At 42.8% G+C, this 22,985-nt stretch overlaps 1 protein-coding gene across 3 annotated transcripts in view; it reads right to left on the bottom strand.

Moving 5' to 3' along the window:
- Trip11 (thyroid hormone receptor interactor 11) overlaps window positions 1-22,985 on the bottom strand; it is a 72,357-nt gene that overhangs the window by 13,500 nt on the left and 35,872 nt on the right. For all 3 annotated transcript variants that reach the window (XM_006240470.5, XM_039112358.2, NM_001412193.1), the window contains 3 exon segments: window positions 21,866-22,029; window positions 20,470-20,573; window positions 10,424-10,523 (listed from right to left, as the gene is read on the bottom strand). In XM_006240470.5, the coding sequence (XP_006240532.1) occupies window positions 10,424-10,523; window positions 20,470-20,573; window positions 21,866-22,029 (368 nt within the window).

A 22,985-nucleotide genomic window follows, 5' to 3' on the forward strand; every position in this document is an offset into this window, starting at 1 on the left:
CTCTCTCCCACGGGGTTTGGGAGCAGAGAGCTGCTGCGGGCCGGGATCCGCGGGTGTGGGACTTCCCCTGATTACATTTCAAATGATAATAATTTGGGGATATATGTCATTTAAAATAGAGTATAAAAGTTAATTTCATGGGTTCAGTATTCTCTGTTCCTGCAGAAGAGCTGGGTCTGGTTCCCAGAGCCCACATGGCGTCTTGCAACCATGTGGAACTCTAGGTTCAGGAGATCTGATGCCCTTACAGAAATGTATACATGGTGCACATAAAAACATGTAGACACATAAAAATAATAATCTTTTTAAGAGTTTGCCTTTATTTCATGTATTTGGGTATTTTACCTGTATGCATGTCTGTGTACCATATGCATGGCATTAGATACCCTGGGACTAGAGCTAAGAGACAGTTGTGAGCTGCCATGTGGGTGCTGGAAATCAAACTCAGGTCCTCTGGAAGAGCAACTGCTGAACCATTTCTCCATCTCCAATATATATGCATGTATGTGTGTATATAATTTTTTTTATTTATTCACTATTTCAGTGTAGGCATAAAACAAAAACTTGCCTCAAGCATGGTAGTTAGTGCATGCTTGCAATCTAAGCACTCAGGAGCCCAGGGCCAACCTAAGCTTTCTCAAAAGAGAAAAGGGAAGGAGGGAGGGAACGGCACAAGGCTCACGGCTTATTTGTATCGGACGGTATGTTCCTGCCACATAAACCATAGAGTAATCTACATTTAAACAAAAAGTGCAGCTCTGTGAGCATGGTGGCCTGAGTTTTATCTCTGGAATCCACAGAAAGATGGAGGGAGAGAACTGACTGGAAAATTGTCTTCTGACCCCTATGTGCACCACGACATGTGAGCACATACGGCCCAGTGCACATCCTATGTACACAGAGTAACGACTAATAAATTATTTTTTAAAATAAGCTGGGCATTGTGGTTTGCACCTGTGGTCCCAGCGGCTGAGGAGGCCAAGGCAGAGGGATCAGTTGAGCATGAGAGGCTGAAACCAGCTTGGGCAACATAGCAAAGCCTCATCTCAAAGAATACCAAACAAACAGAGGCCTGATGATAGACAGACATCTTCAGAGTAAACTCATATGGCAAAGAGTCTAATAAAAGGTATTTTAATAATATAAGTCAGAAAGCCAAAGTCTGCAGCTCACTATTGGTCCTGACCTAACGCACTATAGAAAGTGCAGGGCTGCTTCAGACCCATGTGTGTGACTGTACTGTGACATTAGAGTAGACGAGGGCAAATAAAAGGACCGAGAGGGAAGCATGGGAAGGAACGGATTAATTTTGAGAGGCTGGAAGAAAAGGAAGTCACACACCCATTGCAAAGTCCCTCAGGACTCATCTTTTTCTCCAGCAACACTTACTCTCCTCCCCTCAGAAATTCTGAATATGTCTCTACAAAACCTGAACTCAAACCACAATTTGAAATCAGAACTATATTTATATGGGCAGGCAAAATATTCACATTCAGAAATGGGTTCTAGTCCAATATAACAGTCCTGTGAATAATCATACACACCCAAATAACTCTAGCAACGCAGGCTAGGGCTGGGGGGCACCTTCCAGCTAAGCAGTCAATCAGCTGAGACTGCGTGCCTGACACGTAAACCTTCCACCACAAACACCCAGAGATGATGCCACGGTTTCAGAATCAAAGTCGAATGTGCAGCGAGTCAGCACATGCCCTGTAACTTTCCATTTTACCTGTGATTGATGACAGAGAACGTCTCGAGGTGGGTCAGAGTCCTCCATTTGTGTCATCTCCTGACTACAGGGCTATAAGCTGGGTTAGTCACGGTCAGCTGACCCAGGCCCCCACCGCCAGGTCTTCCCTCCCTCATCTCCTTCCCTCCCTCATCTCCTTCCTTCCCTCCCTCATCTCCTTCCTTCCCTCCCTCATCTCCTTCCTTCCCTCCCTCATCTCCTTCCTTCCCTCCCTCATCTCCTTCCTTCCCTCCCTCATCTCCTTCCCTCCCTCATCTCCTTCCTTCCCTCCCTCATCTCCTTCCTTCCCTCCCTCATCTCCTTCCTTCCCTCCCTCATCTCCTTCCTTCCCTCCCTCATCTCCTTCCCTCCCTCATCTCCTTCCTTCCCTCATCTCCTTCCTTCCTTCCCTCATCTCCTTCCTTCCCTTCTGTTCTTGTTTGTGTTCTTGTTCCTGTTCTTGTCTTGGAGACAGGATCTCGTTATACAGCCCTGGCTGTCCTGGAACTATGTAGACCAGACTGGTCTCAAACTCACAGTGCTCTCCCCGCCATCTGACTCTGAATGCTGAGATTGAAAGCATGCCTCACCATGCCTGCTTTCATCTGATTTCTTAAAACAGCAATTAAATTTTGCTCCAATCCAACAGCAATCATATATATTATTTTGGTTCATATCCATACTTGGTAATTTTCCCTCCTTACTTTGCATTTTTCTCATTTAAGAGCCAATGTAAAGGAGTAAATAGAAGAAGAAATGTCTGAAATCCCATTTGTCTGTATAAACATCGATAAATAAATTGGATATGAGATGTTATTTGCATTGGCAATCTTTACAATTTTTAAAATTTGATTTTTAAATGTGTGGCTGTGTATGGGTAAATGTATGTCTTAGTTAGGGTTTCTGTTGCTGTGAGAAAACACCATGACCAAAAACAGCTTGGGGAAGACAGGGTTGTTTCAGCTTATATCCACAGTGCAGCCCATCACTGAGGAAGTCAGGGCAGAAACTGAAGGGAGGAAATGAAGCTGGAGCCATGGAGGAATGCTGCTTGCTGGCTTGCTCCTATAGCTTACTCTGCTGCTTCCCTATAGCCCAGTGTCCTAAGCCCTGGGACTCACTGTGAGCTGTGCCCTCACACATCAATCAAGAAAACGCACTTCAGGCTTGTCCACAGGCCAACTGAGTCACTGAGTCAAGGGCTTTGTTCTCAATGGAGGTTCCCCTTTTCCAGATGGCTCTACCTTTTGTCAAGTGAACATAAAGCTAAGTATCATCACAGTGTACTCTAGCACAAGAGCCCAGGAAGCCAGAAGAGGACACCCAGAACCCTCTGCTACAATCATACAATCATGGGTGGTTGTGTGGGCATGGGTGCTGGGAACCAAACTTGGATTCTCTAAAAAGCAGTACATGCTCGTAACCAGTGAGCTAACTCTCTAGTCCCAGAATAAATTTAAACTTGATACAATGTTAAATTTACTATAATTCAGCTTCTTTATTTAATTATAACCAAGGTAAAAGTAGATGGCAAGAATGTTCTCTCTCTCTCTCTCTCTCTCTCTCTCTCTCTCTCTCTCTCTCTCTCTCTCTGTGTCTGTCTGTCTGTCTGTCTGTCTGTCTTTGCATCAGGGGCTCCCACTCTGAACTAAGAGTTCACTAATTTGCCTAGTCTAACCATACAGCTTGCTCCAGGGATCCTTGTCTCCAAACGATCTTTTCATTACTGAATTTCAACTTATACAAAAATCACTCTTAACACTAAATGTTTTTAAAAAGAGTATCACATCTATTTTTAACTTAAAGTAACAAAGAACCATTTTGTCTTCAACTGTATGAAGGGCAGGATTTTACGGTTTGGTGTACATAGTGAATATTTGTTTTGTCTTTTGTTTTGTCTCATCGTAATTAATTGCCGATTTAAAAAGTTACCTTTCCTTTTCTTCTCCTTTTTTTTAAAGGCAGGGTTTCATGTAGCCCAGGCTGACCCTGAATTTGCTTTGCATGCAAAGACAACCTTGACCTTCCAACCCTCTTGCCTGTATCTCCTACGTGCTGAGGTAACACACATATCCCTCTGGCTTGTTCTACTCAGTGCTGAGGATTAAACTCAGGGGCCTGTGAGCGTGTTATGCAAGTGTTCCACCCACTGAGATAGGTTCCTAGCCCCTAAAGTAACACTTAAAATTCACTAACATAGTACAATATCATTAATATGAATTCTATAATATCATAATTTGTGTTGAAAATAAAAGAGACTTACTGTATTACTTCCATAGTTTGTTGGAATCACTATGCACACTTGAAAGAAGCCAGAAACAGTGGGAAGAGTATGAGAGGGAAAGGTGAGGGCTGGAGATACTGAGATTTTTCAGCTCTGGGATTGAACCCAGTGAGAGTCAAGTATTCTGTCACTGGACCGGCCCAAGAGATTTTATATAATCACACACACAGGATTAATTCATGAACACAATTATTTAAGTGTTCATATGCATGCATAGCATACAAGTGTGTATGCATGTCCATGTGTGTGACAGCCAGAGGTCACTGTTGGATGTCCCCTTCAATTACTTAACACCATATTTTCTCAGATGGTCTCCCACTGAACCTCAGATTCACTGACTCCCGTGTACCTGCTGGGCACCAGGACTCAGAGGTCCTTGTGTCTAGCTCTCCAGCATTGATATCACAAGAGAGCCAGTATGCCTGGTTTTTCTGTGGGTCAATGACTAAACTCATGTCCTCATGCTCGAATAATAAGCACTTTATTAACTGAGCCTTCTCACCACCCCCCACCTATATAATAATATTTTAATGCCAGCAAATCAAATACGCTTTCCCTTTCTATTAGTCTCCCTCAATCCTTCATTATCAATTCAGATCACTTACAGTTCCATACAGAAAGTTTGAAAAGCATCCTCACATAGTATTTATTTTATAACAATTTGCATAGACAAGACATATCCCAAAATATAGGGCTGTAATTTATCTGTGAACAGGAAAGCTGTAATGCTTTTCCCACTTCGTAAATATTAATTCCATGTCAATCTCTAAGAGCAAGAGGTTTTCAGGGTCTCTGCATTGATCTCACTTCTGAAACCTTCCTACTGCAAATCCTCACACACAATGTCCCTCCAAGAAGGTCCCGGCCCTGCCACACACCACTTTTACTAACTGAAAGACAGCCACAATCTATCAAATTAAAATCCAGATGTCGCCGTCCCTTGCAAGACTTGAGAGCAGAAGCACTGGACTCTCAAGCCTAGGCAAGCAGTAGTGGAAACACCTCAACTCACCAGTTTTGACCAGGTCTGTCCCACCGTAACCATGAGAAACCATGAATGCAGCCTAGCACAGAACCATTAGCTTACTTAAAACATGACAAGATTACTTGGGGGGACCCCAGGGGAGATAATCCAACTGTGCTGCTCTCCAGGGTGCTCAGGACAGCATGCTGCGATGGCAGCAGGGTGGCCCCACCTCTGCCATCTCCTTTGTGTTGTCATTTACAGCTTACGCTCTGCTTGTGATTTATGACTGAGCTCTATTTCAACATGCAGCAAATCTACCTTCTACCTTCCCAGCCCACCGCACTAGCTCACCCACCACACCAACACACCCACCACACCAACACACCCTCCACACCAACACACCCACCACACCAACACACCCTCCACACCAACACACCCACCACACCAACACACCCTCCACACCAACACACCCTCCACACCAACACACCCTCCACACCAACACACCCTCCACACCAACACACCCTCCACACCAACACACCCTCCACACCAACACACCCTCCACACCAACACACCCTCCATACCAACACACCCTCCACACCAACACACCCTCCACACCAACACACCCTCCACACCAACACACCCTCCACACCAACACACCCTCCACACCAACACACCCTCCACACCAGCACACCCTCCACACCAGCACACACTTGCGTGCACTATACTCTTTCAACATTTCAGAGTATGCCACCTCATTTCATGTGAATCCCTCCGTCTAGAATGATGTTTCCCTAGCTACCAATCTACTTAGCCTGTATGCATCCACTGCAGTAAGTCACTGATCTTTCCTACCCTCCTATACCACTAGTACTAAGTACAATGGAATACCACTTTACAGAAAACTTTCAAAACAATTTCTTTTAAATTTTTTACAATTAGTTCTTGGATAATTTTGTTCAACATGCTTTAATCTTACTTACCTGCTCCTACAGTTTCCCAGGTCCCTCTTCTCTACTCACCTAACCTTTTGTCTTTTTCCCACTTTTTATAATTGAAAAACATTTTTATACTAAGTATTTTGTATCTTTTTATGTATAACCCATCGAGCCCAAGATGTCCTGTCCATATATGTTTGGATGGGTGTCTTCCATTTGAGCATGGCTACCTTACTAGGGACTGCACACTCTTAAAGAAATACAACTCTTCTCACAAGGGCATCGATTGCCAACAAGGCCTCACAGGGGTGGGGCTTCATACTCACCTCCTGCTGGCTGTTGGGATTTTGTCTGCCTTGAGCTTGCACAGTCCGTGTGCAGCTGTCACAGCTGTGAGTTCAAATGCTCAGCTGCTCTGCTGTGTACTTGTAGCTGTCCGCCACTTCTGGTTCTTTTAAAACAATTCCTTGCCTTCTTCCCCTCCCTGCCTGACTGTACAACTTCTGGAGGAGACCTTTGTCACCTATCTATCCTCGGGGCCTATTTAGTGCTTGGTACTCAGCACATAAACAAGGAATACTTGATAGAACAATGAAGGAATGACTGGTGTTCTCTGGAAAGGACAAATAAAATGAATTATATACTGAGTGATCCAGTCAATACTCAAGAAAAGGAGCTAAAGTACACAAAATATTCTCATGAGTACGTGATTCAGTTTCCCCTTTGTTTATAAAAATTAGTTTTCAATTGTAATTTCTAAAACATTGCTTAGTTTAGATATTAATGTCAAACTCATTTAAAATGTAACGAGAAGTATGAAATAGCTTATTTACCCAATATTCCTTTTCCCTCAATTTAAATGTTGCCATTGTCCAGCACACCCAGATGTTTATGTCATTACAAATAACGTTTAACCATTTATGGCAACTTAGAAAATCTTTTAGAAAATCTGGTACTTCTTATATATTTCCTCTAAAACGACTGCTTCTGCCAAAAACATCTATAAAGAACTCTCTCAAAAGATTTGGGTAACAAAGCGTCTGGGAATGTATTTGGCTTATGTTCAACAGGACATTATATGTTTTCTTGTATAAATCATGTCTTGGAAAATGGAATGTCTTTATTTAAAATAAAAACTCAACCATTTAGCATCATAAAGGTAGTTCCATATGAACTAGTTCAAGCTCATTTTGCTTCTGTAGCTTTAGAACATGTTTTTATGTTTCATGTATTAAAGTAAGTTTTATAGGGGCTGACTTTATACACACTTAGAGATTTTCTTTTTCAAAATATTCTAAGGAAAAATTTCCATTTTAAATTCATATAAGACGTTTTACAAAGTAGCCACTATTGTTTAAACTCAGTTACAAAAGCCTTAAGGTGCAAGTTCAGGGCCTGGGACACAGACAATGTTCCTAGTATGCAAAAGGCCTCGGCTGCCATCCCTAGCACAGAAACGCTGAAGACAGAAACCATCTTCACTGTGCAGAGGCAGAACAAAAGATGTTCCTAAGGCTAAAACTAGGTTTCTACTGCTTATGAAGCCTACTTTTCCTCACAGACCACAACTCAGTCCTTTTTAGTACTAATTACCAAATCAAAAACTGTCTGAAACCTTCCATTCCAATTTATCTAATCACTGTCAAATACGCAGGAATTATCTTAAGGGCAATGAAGGAAACTGAGAAAAGAAAGCACCCACCTACATACAGGACAGCACATTTTTTAATGGCTCCGCTGTACTAGGTTTACATTGGTGATACTTTCTCATTAATAACGAGTCTATAGAAATTCTTAATTCTGATGAACTATATAAAGACACTGTCCTACTCTCTTCATAGACTGGTGCACTGACTTTAAAAAGTACAGGACAACATGTCCAAGAAGTCTTTGGAACTTTAATACCGGGGTCATGTATAACCACTCTTTCCTTATGTTTGGCTGGACTGAATCATATCTAGGTATTAATGATATAATCAGCCATTCTGAATAAAACAACACTTCTTAAAGTAAATTTCCTAATATTGTCTAAATGTTTAAAACAGCGTATCAACTAATCATTAGTCTACAGAGGCTTAGAAATAAAACAATACTTTGCCTTTATAGTTCAAGTCTCTGTGTATTTTCTTGAAACAAGAACCAATTTGTCTTTTTCAAAATTGTTTCTCCTGGCAAAAATTTTTGCTGTCTGGCCAACTTTTGTGTTAAAAATAAAGTACAGTATTACAACATCAATCAACATGTAAAGTACTTAATGACTTATAAAAACATACAGGGATGCTTATTGAAATAAGTAAGCCAATCAAGAATTTACTTATATTATCAAATCAAGGATACAGCATTGAGAAAATAAAATCACATTTGTGTTTAGATATAAAAGTGGCACTAAGCACTGAGGTAATGTAAGAAAACACTGTTAGAAGCTATTAAAGCAGGAATAACTTAACGACACAACAGAACCAACTGTCGCCATGTTCCTTTCCTGTCTGTGCCACACTGGCTCCCTGGGCCTTTTCACACGGCAGCTGCACAACTTGCTCTAATACTGACTCCTAGAATGCACCCGAAGTTCCTACTGACTAATCATGAGAATTCAGTATATTTCACACAAATAGAAACCCAGACCACCTGCCCTACCAGACACGATGAAGAAAAAATGAAAACTTTCTACTCCTGGAGGTTTAAATAGGTGTTTGTGCAAACACCAAACACTACAGTAAGTCAGGTCGCCTTTTTGCAACCGCCGTCTACTGTGAGTGACTCAGATAATGCCTAAGGGGACATGGCCTTTGACATCAGGGCACCCGGCAGCAAGATGTCACACACAGACAAGTGATTTGGTGCAGAGCTCCACTGACAGCTCAGTCCCAAGCCTTGGCTAATCCTTTAGGTGCTCAGGGTCCTGGTTCTCCACGTCTTCCAACTAACACTGCGGCTGCACTGGTCTTCTAGCTGGCTAGGGTATGGTCACAATACACACCTCCTCTTCTTAAAGAAGTCATTTCAAAAGTGATGGCACAGTAAAAAGGACACCACTATACCTCCAAAGGAAGCACAGAGAGCAAGACAAGTCAGGCACTTTACAAACACCCAATTCCTTCACAGGAATACAGTGATGCAGAAAGACCAAAGCTTTGGTACAGGTAACGAGATCTGCACGGAACTCTCAGTTTCTATGATCTATAAAGGGACTGATGTTCTACATTAGTAGCAATGAGGAAGGAGAAGACTAGCCATTACAGCCTTGTCAGGGCACCTGTTCACAAGAGATGCTCCTCCTCTTGCTTCCTCGCTGCCTCTTCCCAGGCCTACTTGAGACTCAGAGTTTCCATGCTAATCAATTCTTATAAGATCGAACTCAGAACAAAGTCTCAGAGTGAAGCTATGGCACTGACCCACGCCCCTTGCTTTTACTCTACTTTGTTGCGCTCACTCTGGGGTCGAGGCCCAGCTACTTAGGTTGTACTGGTGGGCAGTGGTCCTGTGGGCTGATTATCTGAGTGTCCGCAGCATTGTTTCTGTTCTATCAGCATCTCTGTTGTGCCAGCTCCTTCTGCTTATGTTTTCTGATCTCTGTTTTGTGGCACACGGTATATATTTCTTAATTTCTTAACAGTAGTCTTACTGCTACAGCATCAGAGAATCTCAACCAAGGTATTCCTGGGTTCCTTTACCGCCTCCCCCATCACTTCAAATCAGTACTAATTAAACACAGCCCCAGAAAAGCTTCAAGTCCCTGGCTATGCCTAACAAGAATTAAACTTAATGATATGCCATCACTGTCAGCTGTTAGGCCTACCCTATCATTGAGTTCAATTGCTAATCTGAGTACAGGCATCAGCTTTAGAGAACTGACAGAATTGGGGATGCCTACAAGCACCAAACCCAAGTGTACCGAGGACTTGGTGATAAGACCACGCACAACCATAAATCTAGTGAAATTACATTCAGCCATTCACTTCACAGAAGAGTCACCCAGTACCCCACTTGAGATTGTGCCCTCTCTAGTCTATCGGACATAAGCCACAGCATGAACTATCATCAAGAAGACAAAACCATAAAACTGGATCAGTTGGGGCTGGAGAGATGGCTCAGTGGTTAAGAGCACCGACCTGCTCTTCCAGAGGTCCTGAGTTCAATTCTCAGCAACCACATGGTGGCTCACAACCATCTGTAATGAGATCTGATGCCCTCTTCTGGTGTGTCTGAAGACAGCTACAGTGTATTCATATAAATAAAATAAATCTTTAAAAAAAATTAAGCAAAGAAAACTGGATCAGTCAAATTAGCCCCTCAGTCAACAGAGAGACGGGCAACACAACAGTCACAGCTCACTGTCCAGGACTGACTGGACAGCCAGGCTCTCTGAATGGCTCTCGTTCCATTAGATTCAGACTCAAATTGAAGCAACGGAGTACAGTAACTTTGCCTCACTCAGCTGTGGCAAGGCAGAAGACCACACCCAAGTCAACAGAAGCACTGTTAGAGAACAAAGAAAAAAGACCTACTTTGCTTTTTTAGTTCTTCAATTTGTTCTTCTTTTAAATCTAACTGTTCTGTAAGTCTTGACGCTGAGTCCAGTGCAGCATTTGCTTCATCCAAACGTTCCTGGAGGAGGAAAGTTTATTAAACACAGTAGGCAAAGTGTCCTGCAAACTACTGGGCTGGGCGGAACTTCAGAATCAATCAATAGCTCAGCTAGTGGTGAAGCTGCACCTCTGTGGGTAAATCTGTGCAACCTACTGACCTCATATACTCCTTCACAATGGATCAATGCCCATTTACAGAAACTAAATAAAGAAGCTACTAAAAGATAACATAACAATGTTCTTAAAGTAACAGTAACACAGTAAAAATTTAAAGGATATATAAAGTCAAGAAATACAGTAACAGATGTTTTTGTTCTTTTAATTCTTGTAAGCTAAAATGTAGCAGACCTCAGCCACTTCTTATATGAGGACCACCATCAACAAGAATACACAGGGACTCTCAGCTGTATCAGGCACAAGATCCGCAGGAACAAGTACCACCCTGACATTGGCACGAATCTACTCATTCTTAAACGAAGACCTCACTGTATTCACATATGGCTATTTCTACCTCACGTCTCACCATCAGTTTGTGCAAGTACCTTGTATGGTAGATAGAAACCCTTTGTTCTCTGGACAATGAAAATGAGGTCACGAATTGGTCTACTGACTACTCACCTTTTAATCCTTTTGTAAGGACAAAGGTTCTCTTTTACTCTCATAATTTCTTGAGTTTAATCTGGATTAAAAATCTTCCTTACTTCTAGACTGTACATAAGAGTTTACTGTAAAATATTTTGGTCTCCGCATTTAAATTTGTAACCCAGTATTTCTCAATAAATATACTTTTGGTAATCCCTAACCTTCTGTCAGAAGAACTACCCAGGCCATCACACCATCAAAAACACTCTCATGGAGGAAGGAGGAACTGCCAGACTGATTTCCAGAGTAGCTGTACCAGTCTGCAATCCCAGCAGCAATGGAGGAGTGTTCCTCTTTCTCCACATTCTCACCAGCATGTTCTCACTGGAGTTTTTGATCTTAGCCATTCTGATGGAATCTCAGGGTAGTTTTGATTTTCATTTCCCTGATGACTAAGAATGTTGAACTTTTTTTTTTGAAGTGCTTCTCGACCATTTGAGATACCTCTGTTGAGAATTCTGTTTAACTCTGTAACCCATTTTTAACTGAGTTATTTGATTTTTTGGAGTCTAACTTCTTGAGTTCTTTACATATTTTGGATATTAACCCTCTTTTGGATGTAGGGTTAGTGAAGACTTTTTTTCCCAATCTGTAGGTTGCCATTTTGTTCTATTGACAGTGTCCTTTGCCTTCAGTTTCATGAAGTCCCATTTGTCAATTGCTGATCTTAGAGACTGAACCACTGGTACTCTGTTGAGGAAAATTTCCCCTGTGCCAATGTGTTCAAGACTATTTCCCACTTCTCTTCTATAATTCAGTGTATCTGGTTTTATGTTGAGGTCCTTGATCTACTTGGACTTGAGCTTTGTATAAGGTGATAGATATGGATCAATCACCATTCTTTTACAAGCAGACCACCAATAGGGCCAGCACCATTTGTTGAATATGCTTTCTTTTTTCCACTGTATGGTTTTGGCTTCTTTATCCAAGATCAAATGTACATAGGTGTGTGGGTTTATTTCTGGGTCTTCAATTCTATTCCATTGATTGACCTATCTGTCTCTGTACCAACACCATGCAGTTTTGATCACTATTGCTCTGTAGTTCAGCTTGAGGTCAGGAATGGTGATTCCCCCAGAAGTTCTTTTATTGTTGAGAACTGTTTTTGCTATCCTGGTTTTTTTTTTGTTGTTGTTGTTTTTTGTTTTTTTGTTTTTCCACATAAAGTTGAGAATTGCTCTCTCCATGTCTGTGAAAAATTGTGTTAGAATTTTGATGGGGATTGCACTGAATCTATAGATTGCTTTTGGTAAAATGGCCATTTTCACTGTGCTAAGCCTACTGATCCACGAGCATGGGAAATCTGTCCATCTTCTGAGGTCTTCCTCTATTTCTTTTTTCAGGGACTTGAAGTTCTTGTCATACAGATCCTTTCACTTGCTTGGTTAGCGTCGCCCCAAGACAATTCTACCTAAAGAGCCAGCTATACCACTTCTGGGCATACACGTGCTACACTGTGTTCATAACAGCTGGAAACAACCCAAATATTCTGTAAATGAAGAATGGATACAGAAAATGTGGTTTATTTACACAGTGGAATACTTACTATTCAGCTATTAAAAACAAAGACATCATGAATTTTGCAGGCAAATAGATGGAACTAGAAAATATCATCCTGAGTGAGGGAACCCAGACCCAAAAGGACACGCAGCGTATGTATTCACTGATCAGTGTTTATTAGCTAAAAAGTACAGAACACCCAGGATACAACCCACAGACCATAAGAAGTTTAACAAGAAGGTGGCCCACGTAAGGATGCTTCAATCTCACTTAGAAAGGGGAACAAAATAATCGCAGGAGGCAGAGAGAGGGGGTGATGTAGGTGGGAGAGGGAGGGGGAAGGGAAGGGAAGGCAGGATCAGGTATGGGGGTAGACAGGAAAGAAGCCCAGGGAAGTTAGGAGAATGAATGAAAATATGCAGCTGCAGGGGGTAGGGCTGGAGGGGCGGGGGGACCTCTAGAAAGTCCCAGAGAACTAGAACGTCAGAGGCTCTCAGGAGTCAATGGGGATGACCTTAGCTAAAATGCCCAACAGTGGGGAGATGGGGCCTGAAAAGACCACCTTCAATAGATAGACAGGGCCCCCAGTGGAAGAAGGGCTTCGCCAACCTACTTTCAAAATTTTTGACCCAGAATTATACCTGACTAAAAGAAATTCAGGTACAAAAATAGAGTAGAGATTGAAGAAAATGCCATCCAGTAACCAGCCCAACTATTACTGATGTCATGTTGTGCTTGCAGACAGGAGCCTAGCATGGATGTCCTCTGAGAAACTCTACCAGCAGCTGACCGAGACAGATGCAGATACAGCCAACCATTGGACAGAGGTTTGGGACCCCTGTGGAAGAGTTAGGGAAGGGTTGAAGGAGCTGAAGGGAATGGTGACCCCATAGGAAGACCGACAGTGCCAACTAACCCAGACCCCTGAGAGCTCCTAGAGACTAAGCCACCAACCAAAGAGCATCCATGGGCTGGTCCATGAGCCCCAGCACATATATAGCAGAGGATGCCTTGTCTGGCCTCAGTGGGAAAGGATGCGCCTAATCCTGTAGAGACCTGATGCCCCAGGGAAGAGGAATTGGGGAGTGAGAAGGGGTTTGGGAGGGGTTGGGGGGGGGAGTAATCTCTCAGAGGCAAAGGGGAGGGGAGTTGGGGTTTAGAATGTAAATAAATGAAACAGTGAAAAAAAACCACACTGTCATATCTAGATGTGGAGGCACAGGCCTGTATTACCAGCACTCTAGAGGCCAGCATGAGTACAGGAAGACCCTGTCTCAAAACAAAACAAAAGCTACTCAGAGGAGTCAAGACCATTACCAGGTAAGGGGCCCTGTTTTGAGAACTGCAGTTCACCTCTATACATGGTTTAAGATAGGGTCTAACTGTATTTTACTGTATGGATTTATTTTACTGTATGGATATTATACTGTATGGATTTTACTGTATGGATAGTTTGCCAACGCCGTTCATCTTTGTGTTGACTTTGAGGCAGAGTCTTCTGTAGCCTTGCTTGACTTGGAGTGCCCTATGTTCACCAACCTGGCCTTGAATTATACAGATTTGCCTGCCTCCACACCCTGAGTCCTGCAATTAAATCTGTGCCCAGCTATATAGCTTTAGTACTCATGAGTACTGATCAGAAGGGTAAGTAGATATCCCTGGCCCAATAACCTAAGCCCCAAACCCCTCTGCTCCAATGGCTCACCACAACCATGGGAGTGGAGCTCAGAGACAATGGCAAAAGGGTTGTGGTAGTCACGAAATGCTGATCTGGTAGGCAAAACCCAGGCACTTCTTATGTGAGGACCATATGTCAACAAGAATGCACGGGCACCCTCAGCAACATCAGACACATGGTCCACAAGAACAAAGTCCACCCTGATGTGGCCATGCTGGCCATCTGCTGCCTAGTACCACCCTGTGAAGGGAAAAGTCTGTGTTGGAAGAGGAAGCAGGCCCTCCTCACCAGGAGTACCTGAGCTCTACACCCCAGGAGCAATAGTCATTCCTGATTTTTCTAAACACCACCACCAAAAGAAGAAAAGGAAAGGAAAGGAAACATTCTCAAGTACCTTCTGGACTCCACTCCTGCATTCTCCCCCCGTCCCGCTGATCCAGAACAGATAGAACTGGCTGTTATAATCCTTCCTCACTGCTTTTCTTTGTTCTAATCTTCTTGGCTATCCTGGAGAATTCACCCATGTAAATTCTAGACCTTGTTTTTGATTTGATCTTGGATAGGTCACAGTCCCTAGTCAACAAGAACAGCCCTCACTGCATTCTGCAAGTGTGCTTCAAGCTCTCAAGGAAAACTCATGTTCCTGAGTAATCTGGCAGGTGCTGGCTGGACCTATTGAAAATTCTTAAAAGCAGAGATTGGGTGTCCCCCAAAACGACAAAATCCCTTAGATGGACAGCAGCTTCTTCCATACTCACAGAGCTGCCTCCTACTATGACTGTCCTAACGGCCTGAGGACAAAAGCCATGACCAGTGCCTGTGAGTTCCAGCTGAGCCTTTGACGTGGTCTTCCCAACCTTCAGACTAGCTTAACCAGTTCCAACAATCATGTAGCATTCCCTGTAATCAATTACATGTGTGTCCACATAGTATACATATAAATTATGTACACACACACTCCTTACTGATTCTGCTATCTAAGGGTTGAATTCTGAAAATGTCTGAAACAAAACTTCAAATAGCAATATTATTATTCCAAATCTATAAATCTAAATTTGGTATAAAGAAAATTTAAATAATTTTTTAAAGATCTAAACACTAAAACAACAAGACCACAGATTCATAGTGTTTATATGTATGACATGGGACTTTTGGTCTGTGGAGTTTGCTGCGCTGGAAACAAAATTCAGGGTGTCACCTGTACTGTACAAGCAGCCCACCCCTGGGCTATAGCCCAGCCCTCTGGTAAGGACACTAGAGAAGAAAATATCTTTATATTTTGTTACTTTGTCACTTGTTTGGATTTTATTTCACTTGTTCACCTTTTATTTTTACTAATTTCCTCTTAAGTTTTTTCTGGCTTTTTTGCTCTTTTAAAAGATGATAAATTATATTTTAAATTAAAAAATAAAACTAGTTTTGTGAAAGATTTGGACTTTCACTTTAAGAAACCACTGGACACAATTAAAAGTGTTGAATAAAAATTTATCTTTTGGCTGGTTATTGTGGTGCACTCCCTTAGTTCTGGAACTGGGGAGGCAGAGGCAGGAGGATTTCTATGAGTTCAAGGCTAGCCTGGTCTACACGACAAGCTCAAGGATAACAAAGACTACACAGAGAGGCCCTGTATCAAAGAGCAAAGCAAAACAAAACAAAAATAAATCTTTCTAGATAATCAGTAAACTTTGATAAAGGAAACTGAGAGCTGAACACAGCCTCGATAGAGCGCTGCCTTTGGGAAGAATGCCACTGCTGCTGGAGTGGGCCTTACAGAAAGGACAAGTTCAGGCCCCTGCTGGCTGTGCCTTTCAGGTCCTAGAAGGGGATGATGTAACAAGAAGGCCCTTGTCAGATACAAGTCACTCAATATCAGAGTTCCCAGCCCTCAGAACCATATGCCAACAAAATCATTTTCTTTATAAATTACGCTGGCTGTAGTCAAAACAGTACAAAATAAATAATATACCTTCCCAGTCAGCAGAGTGCTAAGACTTCCAAGTCTTATGATGTAACATGTTGACAAGGATACAGAACAAGAACCATTAATACATTAACAGAGTAAATTAACATAATCATGTTTAGAAAACTATCAGCTTAAGCTGCCATACACACTCTATAAGCCTAGCTGATAGAAATGTGTGTACCATGAGAGGTAAAGAAGGAAGGACATAATAAGCACACTGCACACTCAGAAGATAAAACTCGGTCTCAGAAAATGGGGAAAAGTAGAATCCAGTTTCCATAGAAACAACTGGAAGGACTCTGGAAATGCCCACAGGAACTGCATGAAAACAGCATTCCAATACACTGGGTTGAGAAAATGTGGGCATTTCCTCTACTGCTATTCTTCTGTCATGTACATATTTTACATACAATAATTATACACATTAAATTTTTACAGCCATTTAATATTTAATAAAAAAATTAAAACTTGGTAGAAATGTTTCCTTCCTTGGACTATCACCAATCCTAAACAGAGTATCTATCACTAACTCCAAATAAAGTTATTTTATTACTTTTACCAGCTATTGCCAGAGTCTACCTATGACTAAGAAAAGTGTCTCCAAAACGCAAAGCAAGCCACTCTGGCATCATTTCTTGGCAGAGAGGTTGCTCTCCCCCATACTTTATATATGACATTATATACAAAATAGAAAACAGAGAGATAAAATTACAAGAGGCTATAAAAGTCAAAGACTGAGCAGTGACTCACTTCTGCATCCCAGCATCTGGAAGGCTAAGGCAAGCACTGACTGTTGAAAGCAAAAGCTCAGCCTGGGCTACAAAGTGAGACCCCACTCAATCAACACCACACAACCAGCAAAGCAAACTCCCTCCAACTACTAAAGTCAGTAACAAGAGAGAACCACAAGAAAAGATCAAGTAACATAATATGTAAAACCCTCAGTAACTGTGAAATACAGTATACAAAACATTTTGTTCAGAAGAGAAGATTTCAACTTAATTCTGTAGATTAATTTGTTTTCCTTTTGTAGAGTCCCTAAGATACTAAAGTGAGCTAAAGCATTTAAAGTGACTTTCAGCTAACACTCACTAGGCCTGCTCTAAATGTTACGTCAACTGAGAGACTCTTTTTTTTTTTTTTTTTGCAATGTTTTTCTTTTTTATTTACTGATAATTTTACTTGTTTACATTTAAAATGTTATCCCCTTTCCCAGTCTCCACTCCCCAACCCCATCCCCATCCCATAACCTTGCCCTTTGCCTCTATGAGGGTGCTCCCCACCCACCCATTTCTGCCTCCAGCCTATAGAATCCCCCTTCTCTGGGGCATCAAGCCTCCACAGGACCAAGTGCCTCCCCTCCCACTAATGCCAGTTGAGGAAGTCTTCTGCTACAAATGTAGCTGGAGCCATGAACCAGCCCATGTATACTACTGGATTGGTGGTTTAGTCCCTGGGAGCTCTGAGGGGTTCATTTAATTGATACTGTTATGGCGTTGCAATCTCCTTCAGCTCCTTCAGTCCTTCCCCTTCTCTTCCATTGGGGTCTCCGGGCTCAGTCCAGTGGTTGAATGTATCTGCATCTGTCTTAGTTGGGTACTGGCAGAGTCTCTCAGAAGACAACTATACCAGGCTCCTGTCTGAACGCAATTCTTGGCATGAGCAATACTGTCAGGCTTAGTGTCTATGGATTTCTTGGTGGGTTGGTATCTGGATGGCCTTTCCTTCAGCCTCTGCTCTGTTTTTGTCCCTGCAATTCCTTTAGACTGGGACAATTCTGGGTTTAAAATTTTATAAGGGTGAGTAGCCCCTTCCTCCACTGGGGGCTGAGTCTATTTACTGGAGGTGGTCTCTTCAGGATCTATCTCCCCACTATGAGGAATTTTGGCTAATGTCATCCACATTAGGTCCACATTAGCCTCTTGAAACCCTGCAGTCTAGGACTTGCTAGTAGTTCCTCAAGTTCCGCACTCCTCACTGCTACTTATTACTATTCATTCTCCTGGCCCTCTGGATTTCTCTCCTGTCTCTTCCAATACCTGGTCCTGCCCCTCACTTTTTCCTCTCCCTCCCCTCTTCCACCATGGCTCCTCCCTCCCTATTCCTCCCATGATTATTTTTCCTCCTTCTAAGTGGGTTTGAAGCCTCCACACTTTGGCTTTCCTTCTTGTTAAGCTTCATATGGTCTGTGAGTTATACCATGGATATCCTGAGCTTTTGGGCTAATATCCACTTTTCAGTGACTACATACCATGTATGTCCATTTGGGTCTGGGCTACCTTACTCAGGATGATATTTTCTAGTTCCATCAATTTGCCTACAAAGTTCATGATGTCACCATTTCTTTCTTTTTTCTTTTTTTTTTAACTTGAGTATTTATTATTTACATTTCGAGTGTTATTCCCTTTCCCGGTTTACGGGCCAACATCCCCCTAATCCCTCCCCCTCCCCTTCCTTATGGGTGTTCCCCTCCCCATCCTCCCCCTATTGCTGCCCTCCCCCCAACAATCACGTTCAGTCTTAGCAGGACCCAGGGCTTCCCCTTCCACTGGTGCTCTTACTAGGATATTCATTGCTACTTATGAGGTCAGAGTCCAGGGTCAGTCCATGTATAGTCTTTAGGTAGTGGCTTAGTCCCTGGAAGCTCTGGGGTCTCGAGCCCCTTCAAGCTCTTCCAGTTCTTTCTCTGATTCCTTCAATGGGGGTCCTGTTCTCAGTTCAGTGGTTTGCTGCTGGCATTCGCCTCTGTATTTGTTGTATTCTTGCTGTGTCTCTCAGGAGAGATCTACATGCGGTTCCTGTCTGCCTGCCCTTCTTTGCTTCATCCATCTTGTCTAATTGGGTGGCTGTATATGTATGGGCCACATGTGGGGCAGGCTCTGAATGGGTGTTCCTTCAGTCTCTGTTTTAATCTTTGCCTCTCTCTTCCCTGCCAAGGGTATTCTTGTTCCCCTTTTAAAGAAGGAGTGAAGCATTCACATTTTGATCATCCGCCTTGAGTTTCATGTGTTCTAGGCATCTAGGGTAATTCAAGCATTTGGACTAATAGCCACTTATCAATGAGTGCATACCATGTGTGTTTCTCTGTGATTGGGTTACCTCACTCAGGATGATATTTTCCAGTTCCAACCATTTGCCTACGAATTTCATAAAGTCATTGTTTTTGATAGCTGAGTAATATTCCATTGTGTAGATGTACCACATTTTCTGTATCCATTCCTCTGTTGAAGGGCATCTGGGTTCTTTCCAGCTTCTGGCTATTATAAATAAGGCTGCTATGAACATAGTGGAGCATGTGTCTTTTTTATATGTTGGGGCATCTTTTGGGTATATGCCCAAGGGACGTATAGCTGGATCCTCAGGCAGTTTAATGTCCAATTTTCTGAGGAACCTCCAGACTGATTTCCAGAATGGTTGTACCAGTCTGCAATCCCACCAACAATGGAGGAGTGTTCCTCTTTCTCTGCATCCTCGCCAGCATCTGCTGTCACCTGAGTTTTTGATCTTAGCCATTCTCACTGGCGTGAGGTGAAATCTCAGGGTTGTTTTGATTTGCATTTCCCTTATGACTAAAATGTTGAACATTTCTTTAGGTGTTTCTCAGCCATTTGGCATTCCTCAGCTATGAATTCTTTGTTTAGCTCTGAACCCCATTTTTTAATAGGGTTATTTGTCTCCCTGCGGTCTAACTTCTTGAGTTCTTTGTATATTTTGGATATAAGGCCTCTATCTGTTGTAGGATTGGTAAAGATCTTTTCCCAATCTGTTGGTTGCCGTTTTGTCCTAACCACAGTGTCCTTTGCCTTACAGAAGCTTTGCAGTTTTATGAGATCCCATTTGTCGATTCTTGATCTTAGAGCATAAGCCATTGGTGTTTTGTTCAGGAAATTTTTTCCAGTGCCCATGTGTTCCAGATGCTTCCCTAGTTTTTCTTCTATTAGTTTGAGTGTATCTGGTTTGATGTGGAGGTCCTTGATCCACTTGGACTTAAGCTTTGTAGAGGGTGATAAGCATGGATCGATCTGCATTCTTCTACATGTTGACCTCCAGTTGAACCCAACTGAGAGATTCTTAGCCGGCCAGTAGAGGGCTGGATATAACCGCTCACACATTAAATGGTGGAGGACTAGTTTATGAGACTATGTTAGAAGTCACAGATCTAAAAGGCAGTTGTTTTCCTACCTGCAGTGACAGCACTTTTCCTTCCAGACTCTCTGCCTTTTTCTTCCATTCAGTTAAGAGCTGGTTTTGCTTTTCTAATTCAGCAGAATACATAGCTTTTTCCTCTAAGGACAAAGAAAAAGTTATAGTACATCACGACTTTCAGTAATTAAAAAATATCTAAACACTCTCTACAGCCTCCACTCCACACTCCTTTGCTCTCACACTCAGCCAAGAAATTACTTTAAGAAATAGGGTTGGTTTTGTGTTTGTTTGTTTGTTTGTTTGTTTGTTTGTTTTGGGGTTGTTTTTTTTGTCCCACTATGTAGCCCTGCCTCTATCTGTGTAACTCAGAGTCACCTGCCTTTGTCTCCTAAGTGCTAGGATTAAAGGTGTGGACTCCCACATCTGGCAGGATGCAAGGAATTTAAAGATTTCAACTAAATGTGCAGTCCTAAAGGATCACATAAGTACAAATTAAAGTTTCGTTAGGCACAAAAATATCCTCTGCTCTATCCTCCCCATCAAACCAGCAGTTAACCCAGCTAACAGTGACTAGATGTAGTAGATGAACAAACTGATGGGTCAGTGATCAGAAACAGGTAATCCAAAGATACTTGGCTCTCAGCATAAAAACATTCTAGTCTCTGTTACTCTGTCCCTAAAACAGTATTTTCTACTTGTAGCCACCTCAGAGAACAAATGAACAGTTAAGAACAAGTTAATATTTCAAAGGACAGTAATCACGATGACTAATACTCAAAGGGGGCTTCAAAACTCTAACAATCCTCTGTACGCACACCATCTATTCTTTGTGTGCTCTTCTTTTAAACTTTTTCCTTCATTTTTGTTTTTTGAGATTTTTAAGACAGGGTCTCTCTATGTAGCCCTGGCTGTCCTGGAACTCTCTATGTAGACCAGGCTTGTTTAGAACTCACAGAAACCTGCTGGCTGTTAGCCTAGTGTGAGTATTAAAGTTGTGTGCCACCACACCTGGCCACTTAACAAATGCTTACTTTACTTCCTGTGTATGTCTGCATGCATTCAGACCACAGTGTACGTGTGGAGCTCAGAGAACTTGTAAGAATGGGTTCTCTCCTGGCAGCAAGCACCTACTCACTGACCCAACTCACCAGCCTGTACGTCCTCCTCTATCACTTGATTCTCCATCGTATTTACTTCTATAACTCCTTAACTCCATTGTAATTAGTGATGAGATACTAAAACTTTAAAAAAGTATGATAGTTTTAATCATGAAAGGAGCATGAATTAACTTGGTGGTGCTGACTTACCCTTACTCTTAATAAGTCAGTAACCAACTACGGATTTCCTATGCCTACCTTCATATTCAAGTAAGGCAAAGTTACCATAACCACAACTTTTCTTTACTCAGATGTCAAGCATGTAAGTAGCATACCTTGCTGGAAGTGCTCGAGAACCATCTGCAGGTTGGTCAGTGACATAGCATACTGCTTTACTTGTTCCTGAGAGACAGAAAGCTGCAGGGCAGTCTCATCTCTTTGCTTGGAGACCATGTTCAGTTGCTCTTGCAAAGACTCTACTTGGACACTGGCTTGATGACTTCACATAAACAAATAAAGGCAAACTGCTTCATTTATTTAAATAATTTAACTACAAATATAACAACAACAACAAAATGCTTTCCCTACATCTTAATACATTAAATTCTTGTTAGACTGCAAGGTATTTTAGTGCAAATGTAGCAAGACAGAAAAACAGTTCTCTAAACTTTAAAAACTGGGGTAAAACCCAACGTCTGCTGCATATTCCCGATATCAAGTGCATAGCTTGGAGGTGTCATGTCCATTCACACAGCTACAGAAGCACCACCACCACCCCCACCATGCACCCCTTTACCCATCCATCTCCCCACCCTCCCACCATGCACCCCTCTACCCATCCATCTCCCCACCGACCCACCATGCACCCCTCTACCCATCCATCTCCCCACCGACCCACCATGCACCCCTCTACCCATCCATCTCCCCACCCTCCCACCATGCACCCCTCTACCCATCCATCTCCCCACCCTCCCACCATGCACCCCTCTACCCATCCATCTCCCCACCCTCCCACCATGCACCCTTCTACCCATCCATCTCCCCACCGACCCACCATGCACCCCTCTACCCATCCATCTCCCCACCCTCCCACCATGCACCCCTCTACCCATCCATCTCCCCACTGACCCACCATGCAGCCCTCTACCCATCCATCTCCCCACCCTCCCACCATGCACCCCTCTACCCATCCATCTCCCCACCGACCCACCATGCAGCCCTCTACCCATCCATCTCCCCACCGACCCACCATGCACCCCTCTACCCATCCATCTCCCCACCGACCCACCATGCACCCCTCTACCCATCCATCTCCCCACCCTCCCACCATGCACCCCTCTACCCATCCATCTCCCCACTGACCCACCATGCAGCCCTCTACCCATCCATCTCCCCACCGACCCACCATGCACCCCTCTACCCATCCATCTCCCCACCGACCCACCATGCACCCCT

This window comes from Rattus norvegicus, chromosome 6 (assembly GCF_036323735.1).
Source record: "Rattus norvegicus strain BN/NHsdMcwi chromosome 6, GRCr8, whole genome shotgun sequence".
Taxonomy (NCBI): Eukaryota; Metazoa; Chordata; class Mammalia; order Rodentia; family Muridae; genus Rattus; species Rattus norvegicus.